This window comes from Numida meleagris, chromosome Z (genome assembly GCF_002078875.1).
Source record: "Numida meleagris isolate 19003 breed g44 Domestic line chromosome Z, NumMel1.0, whole genome shotgun sequence".
Taxonomy (NCBI): Eukaryota; Metazoa; Chordata; class Aves; order Galliformes; family Numididae; genus Numida; species Numida meleagris.
In genome coordinates this window covers 25159029-25180588 of record NC_034438.1, presented here as the reverse complement: position 1 = coordinate 25180588, position 21560 = coordinate 25159029, and the positions used below count along the sequence as shown (strand labels likewise).

Here is a 21560-nt window from a genome sequence, read left to right as displayed (position 1 = left end):
AAAGTCTAAGGCTTCCAGCGTCTGGGGCAAATTACTCTTTCCAGGCCTAACAAAGCTGGCAGAACTTCAGTTAGGGGAAGGGCAGAACAATCATCTGTTTCAACTGCATTTTGTGCAATTTGTGCACTTTATGAAGTGTTTGTATAATAATTATTTTGTCCCTGAAAATGTGATAGATACTTTTATAATAGGTTTTGAATTAAATTTGCATTTGAATTGCGTGATCTTCTTTCAGCACATACGTTGTTATCTCCAACTGCAATGTGGATTGTGGAATCACTTGAAACATAATAAAAAAGTAGCATTGCAGACCTCAGCAGCCTGCAAAATAATTGAAGTGAAGTAAGGAATGTTAACAAGCTCAAATGTCATCAGCTGCCAAAAACTGATATTAAAACTGATCCACATTCCCTCTCCTCTTTTATGTGGAGCACAAAAGCGCATGCATTGTGGGGTAACTAAAGGAAATGTTTGGCAGAGCGGCTCAAGAAACAGTGGACATGTTATTTTTGCTTTAGGTCTTGTATAGCACATTTGAGCCTGTTCAAAGAATGTAGTTTGTGTAGTGTAAAGATGTTGGGGGAAGGGATAATGAGTTCCTACTGAATACTAATTGGCTACAAGTTGTTCAGGGAGACTATAAGAATGGAGGATTTGTTGTAAATTAGTCACTAGCTGTATTGTGCATTGCTGTGAGGTTAGAACAGCGCTGTAAGGCTGCCAACTCTGCAAAATCCTTATGATTCACTGTCTAACTCAGTGGTTGTGTGGAGGAGAAAATACTATTCAGACTAAATATTACTGGAAAGAGAACCCCTCTAATGACATTGTAATCTTTCTGTGTGGCACTTAGCTTTACGCTCATTTGAGCTAGAAAGATGGGAGCAACAGGCTTTTGAGTGGGTTATTGCTGCTTTCCAGTTGCAGCATCCCAAGGTCTGCCAAAGTCATAAACGCTGTGAGGGGAGGCGTTGTTTGCAGTAATGTGGGTTCCAGCACATAGATTAGTGCTCTTAGTTTACTGTTAATCCGGCTTCTTCAGTTCCTGTGTTTTGCCTATCCTCAGCTTGAGAGTTTTTGAAAATCCCAGATTTTACATGGAAACAAAGCTTTGAAAAAGCTTGCACTGGTTTGTTTACTTTTGAGACATATTTTCTCATTCCTTACTTAGCTCTTACTGTTTTCATTTACATCAAAATGGAAAGGTGAGTTAATGATTCATTGGCACACAATGACCTCTCAAATAGCTCTGGACCACGATGCAACGGCTCCACTCAAAGCGCTCATACTTTAACCTCCTTGCTTCTGCCTTAATATTTGCAGGCTGATCTGTCCACATGCCTGGACGCCTGAAGAGAGCAAACATTTACAGCTTCTCCCTCCCCTGTGTTTAGTGGGCAATTTGATCCTTCTTTGTCTGTTCCTTTATTTTACATCACTCTTAGACTTGCCATTGAGAACAACAGAGTGCAACTTTGAGAATCTGCTTGCTGCTTACTGAGCAAAAATAATGGACTCAGACTCTGATTCACCTTTTAATTACTCTTGGCCTTCCCTACCTAAAATGCGGATTCAAAGAAGGGCATCTAAACAAGGTAGAAAAAGCTGTCTTCTTTTAAATAACTCTTGCTTACAAACTTTGCCTCTTTTTCATCCTCTGGTTTTGTGCAGGTGGCTATCAGTGGCTGTAATGAGGTAGATTTTCTTCTTATCAGAAGTCTACCTCTCTGTTAGTTGTGTTTTTGTAAATAGTGATACTGGAATTTTTTAGGTAAGAAGTGTTTCCTCCAAGTTATGTGCTGTTCTTTAAAATTGTTTTTATTTCTTTACTCTCTCAAGGTTTCTTTGGGCTGTATGTGTTGCTCTCACTACAGAGTTCTGACACTGGGAGTTTGCAGAAGAGTGTTGCAGTAGCTACAGAAAGTTCTGCTCGTTACAGTTGTTTTCATTTAAGGAGAATTTTGTAACTCAAATATGTCTCAACAGCTAACAGGAAACTTTTTAAATTATATACAGAAATCTGATCAGAATGAAGAGGGAAGTCTTTTGCTTTCTGTAAAAGGAAGAGATTTCAGGGTCAGTTACCCTCTTTACACAGATCCTGGTGCAATTTGATGTTGTCCTTGTTAGAAAAGCCTCTGGGAGGTAAGCATTCTAAGTGTTGCCAGTATGATACAGGCAGTTTTAAGGAGGTTGAAGGGCACTGGGCAGCCAATTTATGTTAAGGAAGAATAATCACAGAAAGCATTAATGAAGAAAGATATTTTTTCCTTCATATAGAAGTGAAGGAATGGAGTAAAATGTTAATTTATATGTCCTTCAATAAAAATGCTTTTTTTGTATGTTTCAGAAAAGGAAAGGAACAATTAATTTCAGAAAGGGAAAAGAACAAATAAGAGAAGTAAGATCCATCAGTGTCATTAAAGTCAGTGAGCCAGGAGAATTGTGTTGTTTACATAGGCTCAGGCTTTGACCTTATCTTTTAGAGCAAAAAAACATATACAAAATGTACATTTTAAAATGCACAGCACTTAAAAACTTCTTATTCATAGGGAAGCCAATCTTTTCCCAAGTGCAGAGAAATTTCTGTAGTGCGTATGGATATGTAGACAATTTGTAAAGATGAAAAAGGTTGTGGGTTGTGAGGTGTGCAATTTTTGTGTCTTGCAGGAGGACTAGTTTTATCTGTAAATGCTGTAGCTATGCACCCATGGTCCATGGCACTTAGCGATTGTTCTCTATTTTACCGTAGGACCTTATTCTACCTCAGTGTTATTATTTTTATATGTTCAACGCTTATATAGCATTGCATACACATCTTCTGTTCACATGTTCTTGTATTACATCTTCGTTCCCACCTCTGTTAGTAGCACACCAACACATGTGTCTTGTGTGCATAGATGGTTGTCTGTATGGGGATTACTAGAACAAGAAGATGCTCTGGGTGCAGGAGCGTGTTTCAGTGACAAATTCCAATCTGTGCTTAGGGAGTTGAAATCCCAAGTGCCCATGAGGTGGGAGAAGCACCTCTGCGAGGGGACGGCAGGCTAGTGATCTGTCCTCCACTTTGCCTTGGGAAGGCTGTGTTGGTGGCTTCCTTCCCAAACAGAACATGGTATGTTTTCATATGGCCATGTGGAGCACGAAGCCTTGCAGCTGTGTTTCCTTCGTGTATGAAGGAGTTCAGATCTCAGTGAACGAGACCATAGAGCTTGCTGAAGGTGGCACGGGATTCTTCTTGCCAACTCTAAAAGTCATGAGGGCTTCATTATGTGCCTGTGTTGGGTGCTTCAGCTGATACGCTGCTTCACCTCCACCCACAAACCCCAAAAAATGGTCTGGAGTTGCTCCTGCTGAGAAATAGGAAACCCGTGCAGACCTCCAGTGGGAAAGTCCGAAGTGGAAATTCTTGAACACTGCTTCGCTCCATGTGCATAAGTGCTTTCCAGTTTTAAGTTCCTCCCCCCAAGTTCAGCTTTTGTCCCTGCTTGGACACCTTCTGGTTTTTGGTAGAGCACTGTGGTAGAGCCCCAGCCCTGAACTTCTGGGGCTGGCAGGAACCAAGTGCTGATTGCCCAGCTTGAGGACCTGCCTCACTGCTCTGCAGGCTCTCTCCCTCCTGCTCAGGCTGCATGTGTATGGCGTAATTAAAGGTTACTTGGGCTCTGTGGAGAATATGAACATGGCTTTGTTTTTAGTGATTGAGATCTAAGTTTTCTTCATTGCTGAAAGACCTTTATGGTTGTTTATTTGTTATTTAATCTGAAATGGTCTTGAAAGGGGTCTCTTTTCCCCTCCCCTCAGATGAAGTCCTAAGCCTTAATTTCTGATGATTAATTTCAAAATGACTTGCAGAGCCTTTTCCAACGCTTTAACAACCTCAGAGATGCAGAGAGTGCCTATTCCTTATGGGTCCATTCCACTTTGCTGAGGTTTGGGAGATATGTGCCAAGTCCTCTCAGGCCGAAATGGGAACTGAAACTAAACATGTTGTATTTTGGAAAAGTACTTCATGCATTGTGGTGTTATGTAAAATGAGACAACTTATGTTTGCCTTTTTGTTCAGTCATTTACTACCAGCTTCAAGGAGGGAGGTTGAGGCTGTGAATCCCATGCTGGATGGGGATGCTTTTTCGCCGTCCAGGTTTAGGTGACAAAGATCAAAGCCAATGATTAAAAGTGCCTTTATCCTCTGTGTTTCTTAGTGGCTATGCTGGAAGCACATCTTGAACATCCTGGGTATGATTTCTAACATACAGCTCACTGATTTTCTCCATGAATTATATAGGAAACACAATACCTGAGTTTCCATTCCTGAGATTCAGACATTTAAATACTGTTTGTGACAGCTTTGTGGCACCAGTACCTCAAAGTCTACCTTGCTTTGCCCACAGTATAGCACTATTAGATATTTGCTTAATTTTACTCTCAGGAATAGTTGCACTGTCTGAATGAAGTGCTAGGACTCCCAAGCTAGGAATGAGGATGCTTTCTTGTAAATAATCAAATCACACCTCCAGATATGCATATTGCTTCTGTCAGTGCCTTATTAGGAATTTGTGGACTTCCTTCCCCAAAATCATGTGACCACCTCTGGAATTAGAGGAGCATTTCCATAGTCCTGTGTGACTGTGCGTTTAGTTGTAATCATTTATTCTCTGACTCCATGGCGCTGTTACTTCCAGTTACACATTAACTTTTGTTTGGAGTGCTGGAGGTAAATGTGATGAACTGTCTGAAAACTATTCACAGTATCTAGAGGAGGGAATACATAATTTCTTTCCTGGATCTCAGCTTGGTCACACTGCTGTACATCGCTTCTCTTTTGCTGTGTGCTCTCTCTGAAAATTTAAGTTTTGATTTTTGTGGTAAAAACTAGTATTATGTTCACGGGGTTTTCCAAAACAGGTTATTTAAGGCTATATGTCCTTGTATGCCAATACAAAGCATGTTTTAAATTATTGCTGTGGTGATAATGTGTTTTCTAAAGTTAATTTTTATGAACTTTTTTGCTTGGTAAAATGTACAGCTGAATAACTGATGACAGCTGAATAACTTTGGCCTTCTATGGTGGGGGAATGGCATTGGTAGACAAAGGAAGGGCAACTGATGTTGTCTGTCTGAACTTGTGCAGCACATTTGACATGGTCCTGCTCCACATCATTATCTCTAAATTGGAGATATATGGGTTTGAAGGCTGGACTATTAAGTATGATTAAGTATTGATTGGATGGGTTGTAAGCCAGAGGGTTGTTGTCAGTGGCTCTAGGTCCAGGTGGAGGGCAGTCACGAACGGCATTCCCCAGAGGTCCATCTTGGGATCAGTGCTCTTCAGCGCCTTTATCAACGACAGAGGCAGTGGGATCGAGTGTACCATCAGCAAGTTTGCTGATGACACCAAGCTGAGTAGTGCAGTTGACACAACAGAAGGGAGGGATGCCATCCAGAGGAATCTGGACACACTTGAAAAGTGGGAACATGAGAATCTAATGAGGTTCCACAAGGCCAAGTGCAAAGTGCTGCACTTGAGTCAAAGCAATCCCAGGTATGTATACAGACCAGGAGAAGAACTCACTGTGGGGAGCCCTGCCGAGGAGAACCTGGGGGTCCTGGTGGACAAAAAGCTGGACATGAGCCAGCAATGTGCTCTTGCAGCCCAGAAAACCAACAGCATCCTGGGCTGCATCAGAAGAGTGGTGGGCAGCAGGGAGAGGGAAGCCTCTACTCTGCTCTTTTGAGGCCCCATCTGGAGTACTGTGTCCAGGCCTGGGGCTCCCAGTAGGGGAAGGATGTAGAAGTGTTGGAACGGGTCCAGAAGAGGGCCACAGAGATGATGAGAGGTCTGGAGCACCTCTCTGATGAAGAAAGGCTGAGCGATTTGGGCTTGTTTAGCTCAGAGAATAGAAAGCTCTGGGGAAACCTCACTGCAGCCTTCCAGTACTTGAAGGGCATTGTGCTTGTTGGGTTCTTCAGTAGCTGAGGGCTGAGTCAATGCTTCTGTGTCATATGTTTTCCTTACCAAGCATCCTGAAGTCCATTACCAAGCACCTTGGAGTCATTTACTGACTCCTTTCAGAGCTAGAACTCTGGGACATCTTCACTGTTCGGAGAGATGCCAAAGTCTTACCTGTCTGTCTATGCACTTTGCTGGAGTTTATATCTGCAATGAGAGTAACCACATTGAATGGGAGATTTTTCTCATTGAATGAGATTTCTGAGATGTTGCCTTTGAAAATAGATTTACTTGATATTCATAACCTTGCTGGGTATTAGAAATGGCACCTACTGCAATAGGGTACTACCTGCTGCTATTTAAACTGGTGGAAGGTAGCTGGTGGTCCCTGAGATACTACTGGTGACTGCTCATTAGTCAGGCTGGAGTCAGTTAGCAGTGTTGCAGTCATTCAGTGCATGATGTGGATATTTGCTACGGTTTCGTCACTTTTTAAACGAAGCTGGTCTTTCTGGTAGAAATCAGTTACCAGCAGAGTCAATGTGTAATTAATAATGCACTCCCCTGAATTCAGCAGAGTCTTGAAATACCTTTCCTGTTACAAAATTACTGTGATGTAGTTGTCACTTCATGCATGTTTGAAATCAAGGGAGGTGCAGGTAAGGAGGTGCAATGGGCTTGTACTGTCATGGGCTAGTACTGAGGTAGCACTGTTCTGGAAGCAGCGGATGCTCAGGATCGATGTAGAGCCTGGCATACTTCTCTTCAGTGGTTGTTGGTTTAAGACCAGCACTCAGAAAACTTTGTTTGTTGCAAGAAAGCACTGCCTACTTTGCCAAATCACATTTCCATTTGATTTTAGCTGCCAAAGTCTGATGAGCTGCTGTAGAAAACAGTGTTTTATACTATTTATAAACAAATGCTTTGAGATCTTGGCAGACATAAGGAAATGGTTTATAACTCTAGCAAGTCTCAAGATGGCAGTCACTAAAATCATGTTAAAAGTCCTGCAGGAGGGAAGAAGAGAAATGAGAAGTATAAGGCTGTTTTTAATGATATCAGCTCCCATAGGGCTTGCCAGGACTAGAAACCAAATAATTCACAGTGTGCTGTTTCTAAATGGGAATTTCCAGTTTTCCATAAAAATAGAGCTTACTGTTCTTGGGCTTTATGAAATGGGATCTTAAAATTAAGGAAAAGCTATGGTATAGCACTGCAGTTTTGGCAGCGGTCTGAGATATTTTTTTTAAAGGGATAAATGTCCCAGCTCTTGGCAGATGTAGTTTCTAATCTTTTCCTTACCACCTTTGAAGATAATAAATTGTACTTGATGCAGACTAAGAAGAAATTGTTGCATAATTTTCAATAACAGACAAACTGGAATTAAGTTTTTTGAGAGTTTTGATTTTGGTTATCTTGCAAAGTGTGATATTATTCTTTATCACATTATTCCTATTCTAGTCTCAGTTTACTTCCAAGGGAAATGCTTGACTTACAGAACCTTAAAATAAAAAAAAAAGTTACGTTAAAACTTTATTTTTTTATCTGCCTGTTTTCAGATAATCTAGAACTGTATTGATTTCTGCTATGTGCAGCTTCACTGCTTCTACAGTCAGAAGATGTTAGGAGGCCTTTGCTGCCAGCTCAAATGCTAGACTAGTGTATGCTCTTCATAAACAAAAGCAGCGTTAAGAGAAACATGCCCACAGGACAGACTGATGGTGTCTGTGGCACTTAGGTTTTCTGCTACTCAAAACTGTGAAACAGAGTCAGCACAAGCAGCTTTTTGGAAGATCTGCAGCCATGAGCACACTATTGAAAACTAAATCCTGAATGTCTGTTAATCACAAAATCACAGAGTAGTAGGTGATAGAAAGACCTCAGGAGATCACATAGTCCAAACCCCTAAGGCTGTTAAAACTGATGTCTTACCATTTCAGTAGAAAAAGCAAATCAAGTGCAGGATTCATCCTGAGCATCATATTCACAAATCAAATCTTGGTTGATGGCTGTCACTCTGCAAAGGCATTATTGTTAGTGTTTTATTTTTATCCCTCTTACAATTTTGTTGCTTTTTTTGTTTGTTTTTGTTCATTTTTGTTCTAAGAATAGTTATCTGTGTTACTGGTTTAAGATTAGTATTTTATTACATTGCTCTCCGTAGGCAGAATGCTTTAGGAAAGTCATTATTTGACTGCAGATCAACTGTGTTCTGTTCATATAGTGTATCAGAAATTAGATAACTAGCATGTAAGCCAGAGTCATACATGTTTCATCACAACCCATAAGTCTTGTTCTGTTTACTGTAGTTATAATTCTGCATCCACAGACCTGTATGAAGTTTTAGCTTAGTAGGAAGATAGAAGGTTTTACTTTCCCAGTTACAGGAACACTTATTTTTAATTTATATGAATCATTCTGTGGTAACTTTTATAATTTTTTTCAGCTGTTAGCTTCTAGGAACATTTACCAAATGTTAAGCAATAAAGAAATTGGAGATTTTTGAGTGACCTGTCCTTGTCTTAGCTGGATTATATTTCTTCCTAGTAGTTTATATGGTGCTGTGTTTTGAATATAGGATGAGAACATGTTGATAACAAAGTGATGTTTTAGTTGAGGCTGAGCAGTGCTTACAGAGAATCAAGGACTTTTCAGTTTCTCACAGTGCTCTGCCAGCAAGCACTGGGGGGACTCGAGGAGCTGGGAGGGGTCGTAACCAGGACATCTGACCCAAACTGACCACAGGGATCATGCTGACCATGTGGCATCGTGCTCAGCAATAAAAGTGCATGGGGGGGCAGCTTCTGTTCAGAGGCTGCCTGTGCTTCATTCAGCAGGTGATGAGCAATTCCGTTGTGCATTACTTGTTTTGTACATTCTATTATTATTTTCCCTTTTCTATCCTCTTAAACTGTCTGTAATCTCATCCTTTAATTTTCTTCTTTTTTTTTCCTTCCTGATTCTCTTTCCTATCCCAGTGGGGCAGTGGGTGCTGAGCTGCCTGCCAGGTGAAACCACAACAAGCGATGCAAATATTTCTCAAATTTTAATCCTAAGATTTTGTTCTTAATAGTTAAACTTTTACATTTTTTATGACAGTATATAAATAAGAGAAGAAAGCGGTTTGTGAAATAATTACCTTTTTTTCCACATTTTCTTTTTTCCAGCCCGGAGACAGTCTACCCTTGATGTTCTTAAGAAGCTCAAAACTCCACCTACTTTCTTTGCTGCAGCCAGACTTTCTACTGTGCTGAATGGAAGTGATGAAGTCTATGCAAACTGCATGCTAGTAGACCAGGTGGGTTTATGTTTGAACTTCTGGCAAAGGTGAAAAGGTGAGGTCAGTGTCCTTCTGCTGATATGGAGCATTGTACCACTGGGGCTTCTGACCGAGGGTTTGTGTTTGTCATTCATCAGCAGCGCTGGAGATTGCCTCCAGACCAATTTGTATTATAGATCACCATATTACACCTGAAATCCATCTCCATGGTCACATTTAATTGTCATAACTTGGTGAGGAGGGACTAGTCCAACCTTAGTCATTGTGTACAGTTAAACAGCTGCAAAATTTTGGTGGCATGCAGCTGTGGCTCTGGCGATGGTTGAACTGATGTTTTTTTTTTTTTGTAATGTGCTGTGGGCTTTCTCTGGGTTATAAGTTTGAGTATAGGAATAAGAAATGATAAGATCGTAATGTTTGAAGAAAGCTTTATCTTCCCGAAACACTTAAGTACTGCTTACCCTGCAGACCTAGGTCTTTGTTACATATGAGACAGGAGTTTCAGTCAGAGGTCAGCATGTTCAAAATACTCCTAATGTTACTGGGAGATGCACAAAATAATGACCTGGCAGTGAGCAGACAGCAGAGGCTGTTCATGCATATCCATGAGCCTTGATTTTAGCAATATGCAGGTTGTAAGGAAAGAGCTGCAGAAATACAGATGTTACCTGACCGTATTGCTGCTAAGACCTTCAGCTTGGTTTACTGCCCTCTGACAGCTTAATGTATAGCCACATTCATCCTCATTAAATTGCTGTTTGGAGTGATATTCTCCTTTGAGTGCTGCTCATCCAGAGCTGCTGCCCTTCTCTGTGGCTGTGGGAGGGAAACCTTCTGGTGTGGAGTGGGAACAGTGCCAAGCAGGAATAACTTTGAAGGGAGGAGCAGCTGCATTAAGCCTGGGAGAAGAATTTTACTTTCGTGTATTTCATCTATGCAGCACTGCATAAATACCTTTGAGTACAAATGTGGATTACTGTAAAAATGACAGCAGTTCTCTTTGTATTTTATGATGCGAAACGTTGTTACGATCAGGATGAAAACACATCTCGAATGGGCTGGAGAGGAGGAAGGCATCAATCTGAAATACCAGGGCTTTGAAAACACTTCCTCCACTCCTTCCTTTTTGCTTGCTTATCCAGGTGCTTTTTGGAGGTTGTTTACACTGGCTGAGTGACAAATCATTATTATTCAACATCTAACTAGACAGTAGTAGTGTCTAAGTAAAAGACTGATGCCTTCTGAAGAGCTGACAGGAGATTTCAACCTAAGTTTCATAAAGAGTTAATAATTTCTAACCAGGATTTAAGTCCCAATCCTTGTACCTGAGTAAATATGATTCCTAAGTGCATTCCTGTTTTTGTGTGAGAGGAGGGATGCTACATGCTTGCAACTGCTAATGACAAAAAGGAAAGATTCCTTTCCCAGAGAACCTCTGTTCCAGGTCATAACATTTGTCACAAAGCTTAGGGAGCCAGTACTGGGAAAAAAAAAAAAGAGCATGATATGTAGGCTGGTTTTTCCAGCTAAATCACACAATGTTTGAATTTTCCCCAATGTCTTCCCCACGCTGTTGTGTTATACATATTTTTTTGCTTGACCTGAAGATTTTTTTAAAATACAAACTATAAATTTATGATTGATATATTTAATCAAGTCACAGATATGAGAGAGAATTCCATTAGACTTGCAAATATAGATTAATTACTGCTGTTATTATGGAAAAAGTAATGCAAGGTCTAATACTTCTTAAGCCATATAGCTTGTTTTTAGCTCATGCACTGTGAAAAGTAATAGATAAAAAAAAGGCAAATCATTTATCTGTAAATAATGTTAAAATAATCTGTTCCTTGTTCTTTGGCAATGCATCTTGTTACTGTGTTTGTCCAGCATTTGCTCTTTCTCTGCAGGCTGGAGATTTAAAGATGAACTACATTCATGGAGATAGTATTAGCAATGATACGTGTCTGATTCCAACCAGCTCAGCCCCAATAGCTAAGAGCTCTTCATCTCCTTCTCTCGAGGAGAACGACCAGTATAGATGTGATCCAAATGAAGGAAATCGGATGTCAGTGAAAAATGAAGGAAATACAGGTTTAAGACCTCCTCTTTCACCTTCTTATCTGTACGAAGCAGATTCCTGCCCCCCATTCAAGACACATGAGTTTATTAAGGAGCAGGGACAACTTCATGCTGTTATGAAAAAAAAAAGGTATGGAAGTGACCTGATGATATGGCCAGAGTAAGAATTATTTATGATAACCTTTTAATTTAAAAGGTGAAGCAGAAACTGGAGTAATAAATGTTTTTTGTCAAAGTAAAGATTCTGTATTCAACCACTGATATTTGAATTATCTTAATGATCTGTTTTTATATGGTGACTATGATTCTTTTTTATCACAAACAAAAGGGGACTCAAGTATATTCATTTTAAAGCAGTTATACTTTTTTAAAACCTTTTTTTTGTGTGTATGTACTCTTCAAAAAACAAAAATTAGCTCTTCGCTGTAAGAGCTTCTGTTGTGCTATTTTTGACAGAAGTTGCAATTTCACCCCTAGTTTTCTGCACTTGTATTTACCATTGAGGGAATGTTTCAAAATCTGTTTAATTCTGTGGGTATGTTTTCTTTCTTAGCCCTGACCTGTGGAAGGGTCAACAGATTCCTGATTGCCTATACATTTTTTTTTTCTCAGAAGATACAGTACACAGTACAGCTCATGTCTCCAACAGGCTCAAACTTTTTTTTCTACTCTTCTACTGGTATAAAACTCTGAGGCAGATCTCTGAGGACACTGCCTCAGATGGCTTTAATTGTGGTGGGAATTGATTGACTTCAGGAATGCAGACAGGGTCTTGAAGAAGAAAATGTTATTTTTGTTTTTAACAAGTAGTTAATTCTCTTGGGGGAGGGGGGAAGGGAGGGGGAAAGAAAAATATAAAATCAATAAAAAGCAAGCTTTGTGGCTACTTCTGGATAGAAGAGACCTGAAGTCCATTTCTTGCACAGAAGAGAATTGGAAACTGTTTCCCACCGTCCAGGAGTGTTTGGGCTAACTGGAATTAGTGCACCACATCTATGTAAAGGCTCTTGAAAAGGAAGCAGTAATGTCTGTTCATCATTGCTGATTGAAGTAATTAATAACATTTTCTCTATCAAAACTTTGCTTTGCTAAAGCAACTGTAAAGTCCCACTGGAAGGAATGTTTTTCCACAGATAAGACAACACATATTAGACTATAAGTGCTTTTTTCCCACCAGCTCTTTTCTTTTAGCTAGCTGTAAGGATGATTTGTAGAATACTGTAAATGACCTTCTTCTGCCTCTCTGAAGTAAACATTTTTTATTCTATACTTCTAAAATTATTCTCAACTTTTTAAGGCCTATATGAGCTTTACAAACTTATTTGAATTTTCAGAGAGATTTGATTGACCTTTATAAATCAACTGTAAGTGATCCAAATATTACACATAAAATGAGAATATTAGTATGTAATTTCATCATCTACTTCCTTGAGGTGTCTGAAGTAATGTGTCAAGTTGGCTGATGTTTTAAACATCTTTTTATGTAAAAAAAATTCCCTGTGCAAAATACTCCCAGTGATACATACACTCCTTGTCTATTGACATCGACACATACTGCTTTTACAGTTTTAAAATGGGATGATAACTGATAATAATTCCTAAGAAGTCACATGGAATATTGGTTGGAAACATTGTGAAATATAGTCTTCGGAAATATAAATAAGAAAGTAGTCTTGGACAATACTGATAGATTCATCTTCAGCTAAGTAAATTGTAGTGATGTGGGAAGGAATTGTGCTAATATTCCTGGTAGAAACTCTGGCTATATAGAAATATTCCATGTTAATTAAAGTTTTATGGTGTAAGGCTGGAATGTTGTTGCAGGCAGTCAACCAGTCATTCAAGTTGCACAGTCCATGAACTCACATACACATCCAGTGATACTCATCATAGCACTCGTCACAGCCTGATGCTGCTGAGAAGCCTCATGGTCCTGTTCTCTACCAGAACCTCTGCCACTCAATAAATCTCTAGATATCTGATGTGTTGATTTTGCCAGGGATTTTTCAATACATTTATAGAATCACAGAATGGTTGGTGTTGGAAGGGACCTTAAAGATCATCTTTTTAACTGCCATGGACAGGGCCATCATCCACTAGCCCAGGTTGTTTGTGGTCCCATCCACCTGGCCTTGAGCACTTGCAGGGATGGAGTATCCACAGCTTCTCTGGGTAGTCTGTTTCAGTGTCTCACCACCTGTATATTTCTATATGTTTTTATGTTTTTAAAAGTATGTGTCTTGAAATTAATCTCGTAAACTGTTTCATATCCTCCTTCATATATCTTAGTTTTCTCTTCCATCCTCCATCAATTCACAGCTGTAGAAGACTCCTGTGAATTGGCGCATCATATATTTTAAATAAACACATGTGCACACACATACAAGGAAAAAGACACGTGTGTACTTACCTTCCTACTAAAATATGAGTTAGTTGTCTCAGTCCTCTTTATTGTATATGTAGAGAGGCAAGTACTTGTGTGAAACAAAACATTTGCCTTTAAGAGTGATGCCTACCATGGTTGTGAACATCATCCACACAGGTGGCTGACTGTGGTGGGGTTTTCCAGGGGGTCAGCAATGCAAACATCTGTACTGCAGATCAGCAGGGTCAGGACAGGTGAGTCCTGTGCAAAGTGACTGAGTGCAATGACCAGGTGACTGGAAACATGAGAGGGCACTCAGAACATGACTTAACTTGACACAGTGGTGGTGGTTTGGGTTGTCACTTGGCAGCAGAGTATACAGAGATACTGCATGTTGCATTGAGACTGATTCCTAGAGTGTATGGTAATTAAATACTGTGTTGTCTGCTTCAGTTCAAGTCTCGATGACCTTGAAGTAGACAGCAGAAGTGAAGGTGTTTCGAACAGATCCAGTATAGCCTACCCTCTTCTTGAACATCCAGAGATGAAGGCGTGTAGTAGAGATGGATTAGACTCTTCTGAGATGAGCATCAGCCGGACAGAATCACTACCCTTATCTATCAGTCCACAGCCCAAGGTATTCAGTACTATTTTGGTTTGGATTGTCTTCCTGTTATGTCAGTCACTGAAAACATGAGGAAGTACTTGAATCTTAAAGGGAAAAATCAGTTCCCAGGTGAAAGTCACAGGTGCTAGTCTGTCCAGAGAGCAGCATGGGGTATGGAACAGGTGCTCCTGGTTGTGGCCAGGCTTGGCAGCAGCCCATGGAATGGACCACTGGAGACTTGCTTCAGCATTGGAAAAAGCATCATATATTGGAAGTGTTTCAGAGGAAATAGATCAGGTTTAGTGAATCAGCATTTTCTAATCAAAATAGTTAGAAAATTTTTAACCAGCTGTACTTATGTGAAAAGGAAGCAGGATAAAACCAGTCTGCTGCCTGTTTTAAAGCAGTTTCCAGACTCTGAGAGGGTCAGGTGGGTTTTGTACAATGAGCAGTGGAAATCTCTCCACCTGATTATGATTTCCTAAATATTCTGGCTACATTTGTTTTCATTAGACCCTAGTGCAATTTCTGAGAACTTCAGACACATATGCAAAGTTATTTTATATTCATAGGGATTTTTAATATTTTATTGTACAAGCTTCTTACCAAAGTTTAGTTTTATCTGAACTTCAGCAAATAATTACGTTAAGAAAGAAAAAAAGTCCAGCACAAATATTTAATTTTGTTAGGGCTACTTCCAAAGGCAGTAAAGGAAGCAGTTTAGGAGTAGCCTCTTGAAATTTAAATGATGTGTCAGAAAATCATTGCATGTTCCTTTCAAGCTGTATCAGTGGCATAATTGGGAATCAGAATGTCTTTTCAAGCACAATCCAAAAAAAGCAGCAGGAGGAGAGGGAGAGGCTTACTGTTTTCTTTTGAGACGCTTATCACTAATTGCCATGACAAGGTGTTAGTCTGTTTGAAATGTTCTTGTAGTATTAAAACACAAAGAATTAATGATCTCCATAGTGAAAGGACATAACTTGGTCATCAGATATAATGGTGCAGAAAATTAGCTGAATGGTGCTTGCCACCAAATTGGAGAAAAATGTAAGCTTTCTCTTAGTCTAACCTGCACTCAAAAATTATTTCATGAAATACACTAAAATTTCTCATGACAAAATTATGACAGGCTGTGTAAGAATTCAAGTGAAGTAGTCAATAACTGTACTTAAATTTTAAGCTCTACTGAAGGCAAGTTATGTATAAAATCAGCTGTCTCTTCCAGAAATTCTGCCCCTGGTTTATTTTGGTTCTGTTGCTGCTGAATTTCAAACCAATACAGGTTCTTACCTGCTGCAATTTCTTGCAGGAATGCTCACCCTCTGGAATTCGGTCACGCTCATATTCCTGTTCCTCACCCAAAGATTCATTAGGAAGACCTCGCATTCCTCAGGACTTCACAGTTGGTGATTCAGGTGAAGGTCAGTGCCAGCTCTACTCTGGCTTTGAATATGTGCAGTCTAATCTCATGTTTACTTGCTTCAACCCAGTTCTGACCTCTTTACTCGGGCCTTCCCTGCTCATGGTAGTTGCATGCCCAAAGTCCGTGCACATGCAGATCGCACCAGTGCATGTGAAAGAATGGGTTAGTTGCCCTTAGGTACCCCTACCATCTTCCATTGCTCTTCTGCCATGTCCTGCCCCATCACACCACCCATAGCAGCTAATCCTTGGGAGGACGTAAAATTTGTGGCAGTGAGAGCGGTTAGTCAGAAAAAGTAATGCAGACAAGAGTAGTAATCTTCTTTTCCAAAGAGCCTCACCCTAACCTCCTGCTGTGTGCCCCGTGGAAACTGCAAGGATGCAAAGAATGACACAGAGGTGCTTAAGGAGAATGGGTGGCCCCAGCTTCCCTTAGATCCTGAAGAATGTCTAAAAGTGGTGGATGTGCTGTGGTATTCTCCAACATCAGAATCCACCTCCTCCAGCAAGCCAAGCTGGAGGTGTTTCACAGAGATTTGGTCACAGAGCATCCACATGCTGTTCTCTGGTGGGGCTGGGCTCAGCCCACTTCTGATCACTTCACTTCCTGTGCTACAGAAAATGAATTTTTTTTACTGTAATTTCTTATGTATTGTTTCTAATGTGTTTTATTTTAAGAGACGTAGGTAGACTTCACATTGTATTGTGAGGAGGATTATCTACTGCTGCATGTAGCATATTTTGACATTTCACTGATGTATTTGCAACCGTTAGTATCCAGCAGGTTAGTGAGAAGTCTTTGTAAAAGCAAGGAAGAAGTAAATAAAGAGAGTCTGTAACAGAAATACGGGATGGCTGATAAGCAAAGCTCTACAGTGTGTGTGCTTAGACTTAAAACCAGGTTCTTTTGACCTCATTGCCAAGGGGACCGTTGGTGTCACAGACCATTAAGTTTCATTCATACATCATTACCTGCTCCAACCTGATTCAGGCTTGAGTCCACATCCCGTTCATTCTCTTCTCTCTTCCCCCTAGGTCAGTCTGTGCTAGACATTTCCCTGGGTTGTGGAAACTTCCTTACCATGCTTTTGAAACAGGCCTTAGTGCAGCACGTTTGGCACCAGCTGCTGGCAGTGAGGGCCACAGATGCCTAACTCTCACCATGACCTCTGCAGGCCGTACCACGGCTGTGTCTGGGTCCCTTCAGATGTCTGCTTGCTGGAAACCTGCCCCCAACCCTCTGCCCAGCTGCCAGTGCTTGGGGCATCTCACTAAGGGCTCAGCTGTGCCTGAGGAAAGCACAGAAAAACCTGCATTGTAGTGAGGTCAACACCAAAGCACAATGGGAGAAGGCCAATCTATCTCAAAATGAGTGTGAAGAAAAGGTGGGAAATTACCATCTGTTTTTGATGGAAGCTTTTCAGTATGCTGAGCTTGAGAACAACTACCTGCTTTTATTTGAGAAAGTATTAGCAGGCTGTAACAGTAAAGGATTTGTCCCTGCTCTGTAGATGGTGTTCCCATGAACAGTGGCCGATCTCTCCTTCAGGCTCTCTCACTCTCTAAGTCAGTGTCCCTGCTCCACCCCTGTAGTAAGTACCAAGACGACAACCCTACGGCATTGTTATGCATGAGTCTGTCTTCATCTCCCTCGGGCATGTGGCCTTTGTGTTTTCAGAAAGCACACTGTTGCACAGGTTTTGTCTGGCAGCTTACTGAAATGCTATTCCGGTCTCACTGCTTCCTTGATAAGTGTTCCTGCTCTAACTAACATGAAGAGTATGTCTGTCTGAAGACACTGACTCCATGCAGTGTGTTCATGTTTGTATCTAACTTTAAACACGGCACAATCTGATGCTTCAGGTTAGGTTTGTAAGTACCTTTATGATACTTTCCAAGTGGTCTCTGCAAAACTAAATGACTTCTAATATGGAAATAGTAGAGGGGACTCTAATTTTTCAAAATTACCCAGGTAACTGATCTGTCTATCTATTTATTACCTGTTTATTGCTTTTTAGACATTTTGTTGAAAAGTGTCTCCATGAGATCTCTTCAGCCGTTCCAGGATGTAAACTTGTAATACGATACCCAGTTTGTGCAGAACACAGGCCGGTAATATTCTTCTGTATGAAAGGGGATTTTAAAAAAAGGCTCTAGATAAAGCTGCATTTGTGAATGTTAGAAGAATATCATTAAGACACATTATGACAGATTAGTCAAATGGTTCAAGTCTGGCTTGATAAGTAAAACAAAATATATTTTCTAGTTCTTGAGAACAGACTGTTTGTAGAAGCTGGCATTTGTAGATATCCATTTCAGTTCTGACAAGTTCTGTCAGCTAACCATGGCTCAGGAGGCCACGGTGTAGGGAGAGCTGCTTCTAACGTATTTATTTTTTTGCTTCCCTAATTTTCAAATGACATTGCAATTGCTTAATGACAAGCTTATGGTCTGAAGGAGGTCGCGTGTTTCCCCTGAGCGTGATGACTTCCCCATGTGAGTGTTGGTTAACTGCTTGTGTCTTGCAGAGCGAGCATACAGCTTGCCTGAGCACTCCCGAGAGAAAAGGTAGGGTGCTTGTTGCACACGGGTGTCCCAGCGCCGGTAGCAGTCCATATAGATTCACACCTAGTGAGCAGAGCAGGCACCTGCCAGGCCATCTGCACGCACAGGCTTACATTCTGCACAGAGCTCAGCCCCTGGCTCCCTGTTTCTGGGCTCACCATGACGTGCACATCCCACAGTGGGAATTTGCTCAGATCCACTGTGGGAGCTATCTGAGAAGGCAGCCGAATGACCCCAGTAAAAGCAAGGAGGTGTTTGCTGATAGTCGTGACAAGCTGGTAACACATTGCACAGTCTGTGCGCTACATGGGCTATCACGGAGTCATGAAATGGCTTGGTTTGGAAGGGACGTTAAAGACCATCCACTTTCAACCCTCCTGCCATGGGAAGCATTGCCATGAATACTACCTGTATGGTAGTATTCATTTTTATAAAAAGCATTTATAATCTCTATAACAATGTTGACAAAAAACAGAATTAAACACTGTAGTTGTAAATGTTAGGCAACCACCATCCAGGTTCTGCTTTTTTCCCATTGGGATGAGTTGTTCTTGCTGGTCTGTGTTCTAGGATTCAGGAGGAAGAATGGGATAAGTATATTGTACCCTCAAAAACAGAGTCTGAAAAGTACAAAGTGAGTAGGACTTTCAGCTTTCTGATGAATAGAATGACTAGTACACGGAATAAGTACAAGGTAATTTGAGATTTATATATATTATTACTTATGATACTATGATGATGTGATTTGTAGATGAGAATCTAAATTTTTATAGATCATTGTTTATTGCAAAAGCACAAAATAAGGAGAACTTCAGTCTTTATCTTTTAATTTTAAAAGTCATGCAGAATATACTGAAAGGGCACTCGTACTAGAAAAACAACTTTTGTTTTAAACAGTACCTTTAGCCGAATTACGTCAAGCATTGCCCTTTGCCAGTTTTTCATGTTATGAATAATCTTACTTGACTCCTCAGCTGAAGCTAAAATATCTGAATTGCCTTTAAGAAATAATTTTATCTATTAAATAAAAGTTATAGTTTTGTTCTTGCAGTTATTCCTCTAAGTGCTCAGCTCTGTAACTTCTACACTGGCACTTAATCAGTTGAATTTTATTTGATGTTAATGAGGCTTCTTGAATGAATAAGTACTGCTTAACATTAAAGAGCTGCAGAGTCAAGGCCTTCACAGCCAGACACACATACTGTGAAAGGTAGATTAAAACATTTGAGGGTTAGTTTTGAGATATCTGAAATGTAGATTAATGAATGGCATCAGTTAGCAGCTTTAGAGGTGGATTTGGTTTGTTACATTCTCCTGTGCCCCAGGATATTTTGACATATGTGGATGTAAAGATGGCAAACTGCTGCTGTGGTGGTACCTTTGAACATGTCAGCACTGGCTGTGAATATGTATGTCCCGTCCAGCAGCCATACGTAAGCGTGTGTCTGTGTGGTCTCCTAAATAATGATGCCAGAAATGCTCAGAGGAATGAGTACTAACTCCAACAGTAGTACTGTAAAAATAGGCAAAAATTATTAAGTTCATTAATGTTATTAATTGTTTATTTCCCATGTCATTTAATACCTGAATACAGGTTGTATAAGGTTATGTAAATATCGCTTTAATCGCACAGGCGTGAGTTTGCATGGATTTCACAAGGAGATGCAAACATTGATACTTGTTTGGTTGTGCGTGGCCAGTCAGTAAGACTTCTTAAATTTTGTTTTCTGGCTTTTTTGTTTTTGTGCCAGTCTTCCTTGATAAGGTTTGCTGGCCTAACTGCCAGTGGAAGCAATGCCATTAACAATGTTAGATGTAATAATCTAGTATACTATTGTAAGTCTTTCAGGATGGGAAATAAATGTTTTAATATGTTTTGCTCTTAAAAAAAGAACATTGTTGTGTTTTTAAGGTTGAATCACTTCATTTTATTTCCTAATACTCCCCGTCTTTCTCCTGTCCCCCTCCTCCTTTTTTTCCTGCTTGTTTTATTGGGGATGAAGACAAAAAATAAAGATACCAAAGACAAAGAGAAGCAGAACAGACATAATTTTATAAATGGAACCTTCTCTGGAATTATGCCATGTATGGCCTGTGAAAAGGCCCTCTTAGGAAAAGAGTCGCTGCAGTGCTCTTGTAAGTAGTTACTGGTTTTCATGTGTCAATTTGCAGTGCTCTGAAACCTGCTTGGAGATACTGGTTCAGCATTCTGTTTCAAAAAGAGCCTTGCCCGGATTTGGAAGTACCTGTTTTATGTGATGGGCTGAGTTGGGCAGGGGAGGGTGAGGAAGAAAAGCAGGTGGCAGCTTCAGAAGGGATCATGGGCATCTTCCAGCCCAGCACAACAGGTTCCTTCCCAGCCAGGGGCTGCAGCTTCAGAGCAATATCCAGGCTATTTTAATAAGGGGGTCTGAAGGAGGAGGTGTAGTGAAGCCTCAGTGTTAACATCTTCTGCTGCCTGAGAACCCTGTTCAGCATCAAGCTTTGAAATCTACTCTCTTTCAGATTGCAGTGTGATTGTGCATAAGAACTGTAAGGAGTGTGTTCCTGTGTGCACTAAGGTAACTTCCTCTACTACACTATTCTTACTAGAGAACATTTGCTTTCCAAGGATTCTAGAAAAAATGGTGAAGGGAAAAAAAATGTACAGGAAATTTGCCCAGACCCAGTATCTATATACAAAGCTTTACAAGGATATTGAAATATGTGATGTGAGCAGCATCAAGCGCTATGCTTGAACAAGAATTTCTGGAAGAGGGTAAAAAATGAGTTTGAAGAGCTAGATGTATTTTTGAAGAATTACAAAGACAGGATGGGTAATGGTGAGCCTTGAGGGTATATAAAGGCTCGGTTGAGGCTGCTGGTGGAGATGATTGCCAAGCTGCCTTCCACCATCTGTGAGTGTTCCTGGTACCAGAGGATTGGAGTCTTGCCAGCATGACTCCCTTCTACAAAAAGGGTTGTAAGGATGATCCGGGGAGCTGCAGGCCTGTCAGCCTGACCTTGGTGCCAGGGAAGATTATAGAAGAGAACATCTTGAGTGAGATTGCATGGCATGTGCTGGACGGCCAGGAGATCAGGCCCCAGCCAGCATGGGTTCATGAAAGGTGGGTCCTGGTTGACCAGCCTGATCTCCTTCTATGATTGAGTGACCCACCTGGTGGATGAGGGAGAGGCTGTTGACATAGTCTACCTAGACTTCAGCAAAGCCTTCGACACTGTCTCCCATGGTATTCTCCTAGAGAAGCTGTCAGCCTGTGGCTTGGACAGGTACACTCTTTGT

The 21560-nt window shown here is 40.6% G+C and overlaps 1 protein-coding gene across 12 annotated transcripts in view; it reads left to right on the top strand.

The window, feature by feature from the left end:
• Positions 1–21560, top strand: part of ARHGEF28 (Rho guanine nucleotide exchange factor 28) — a 133173-nt gene that overhangs the window by 64452 nt on the left and 47161 nt on the right. For 7 of the 12 annotated variants that reach the window (XR_002433178.1, XM_021379614.1, XM_021379611.1 and 4 more), the window contains 9 exons: positions 9121–9251; positions 11144–11445; positions 14134–14317; positions 15600–15711; positions 17224–17304; positions 18241–18280; positions 18848–18971; positions 20281–20413; positions 20783–20838. Coding sequence is in view for 11 of the 12 variants with exons in the window: in XM_021379614.1 (XP_021235289.1) it covers positions 9121–9251; positions 11144–11445; positions 14134–14317; positions 15600–15711; positions 17224–17304; positions 18241–18280; positions 18848–18971; positions 20281–20413; positions 20783–20838 (1163 nt within the window). In the remaining variant the exon portion in view is untranslated. Of the gene's footprint in view, positions 1–1272; positions 1596–9120; positions 9252–11143; positions 11446–14133; positions 14318–15599; positions 15712–17223; positions 17305–18240; positions 18281–18847; positions 18972–20280; positions 20414–20782; positions 20839–21560 lie in introns of those variants that run through there. The other 5 variants (XM_021379618.1, XM_021379616.1, XM_021379615.1 and 2 more) reach the window with 5 other exon arrangements.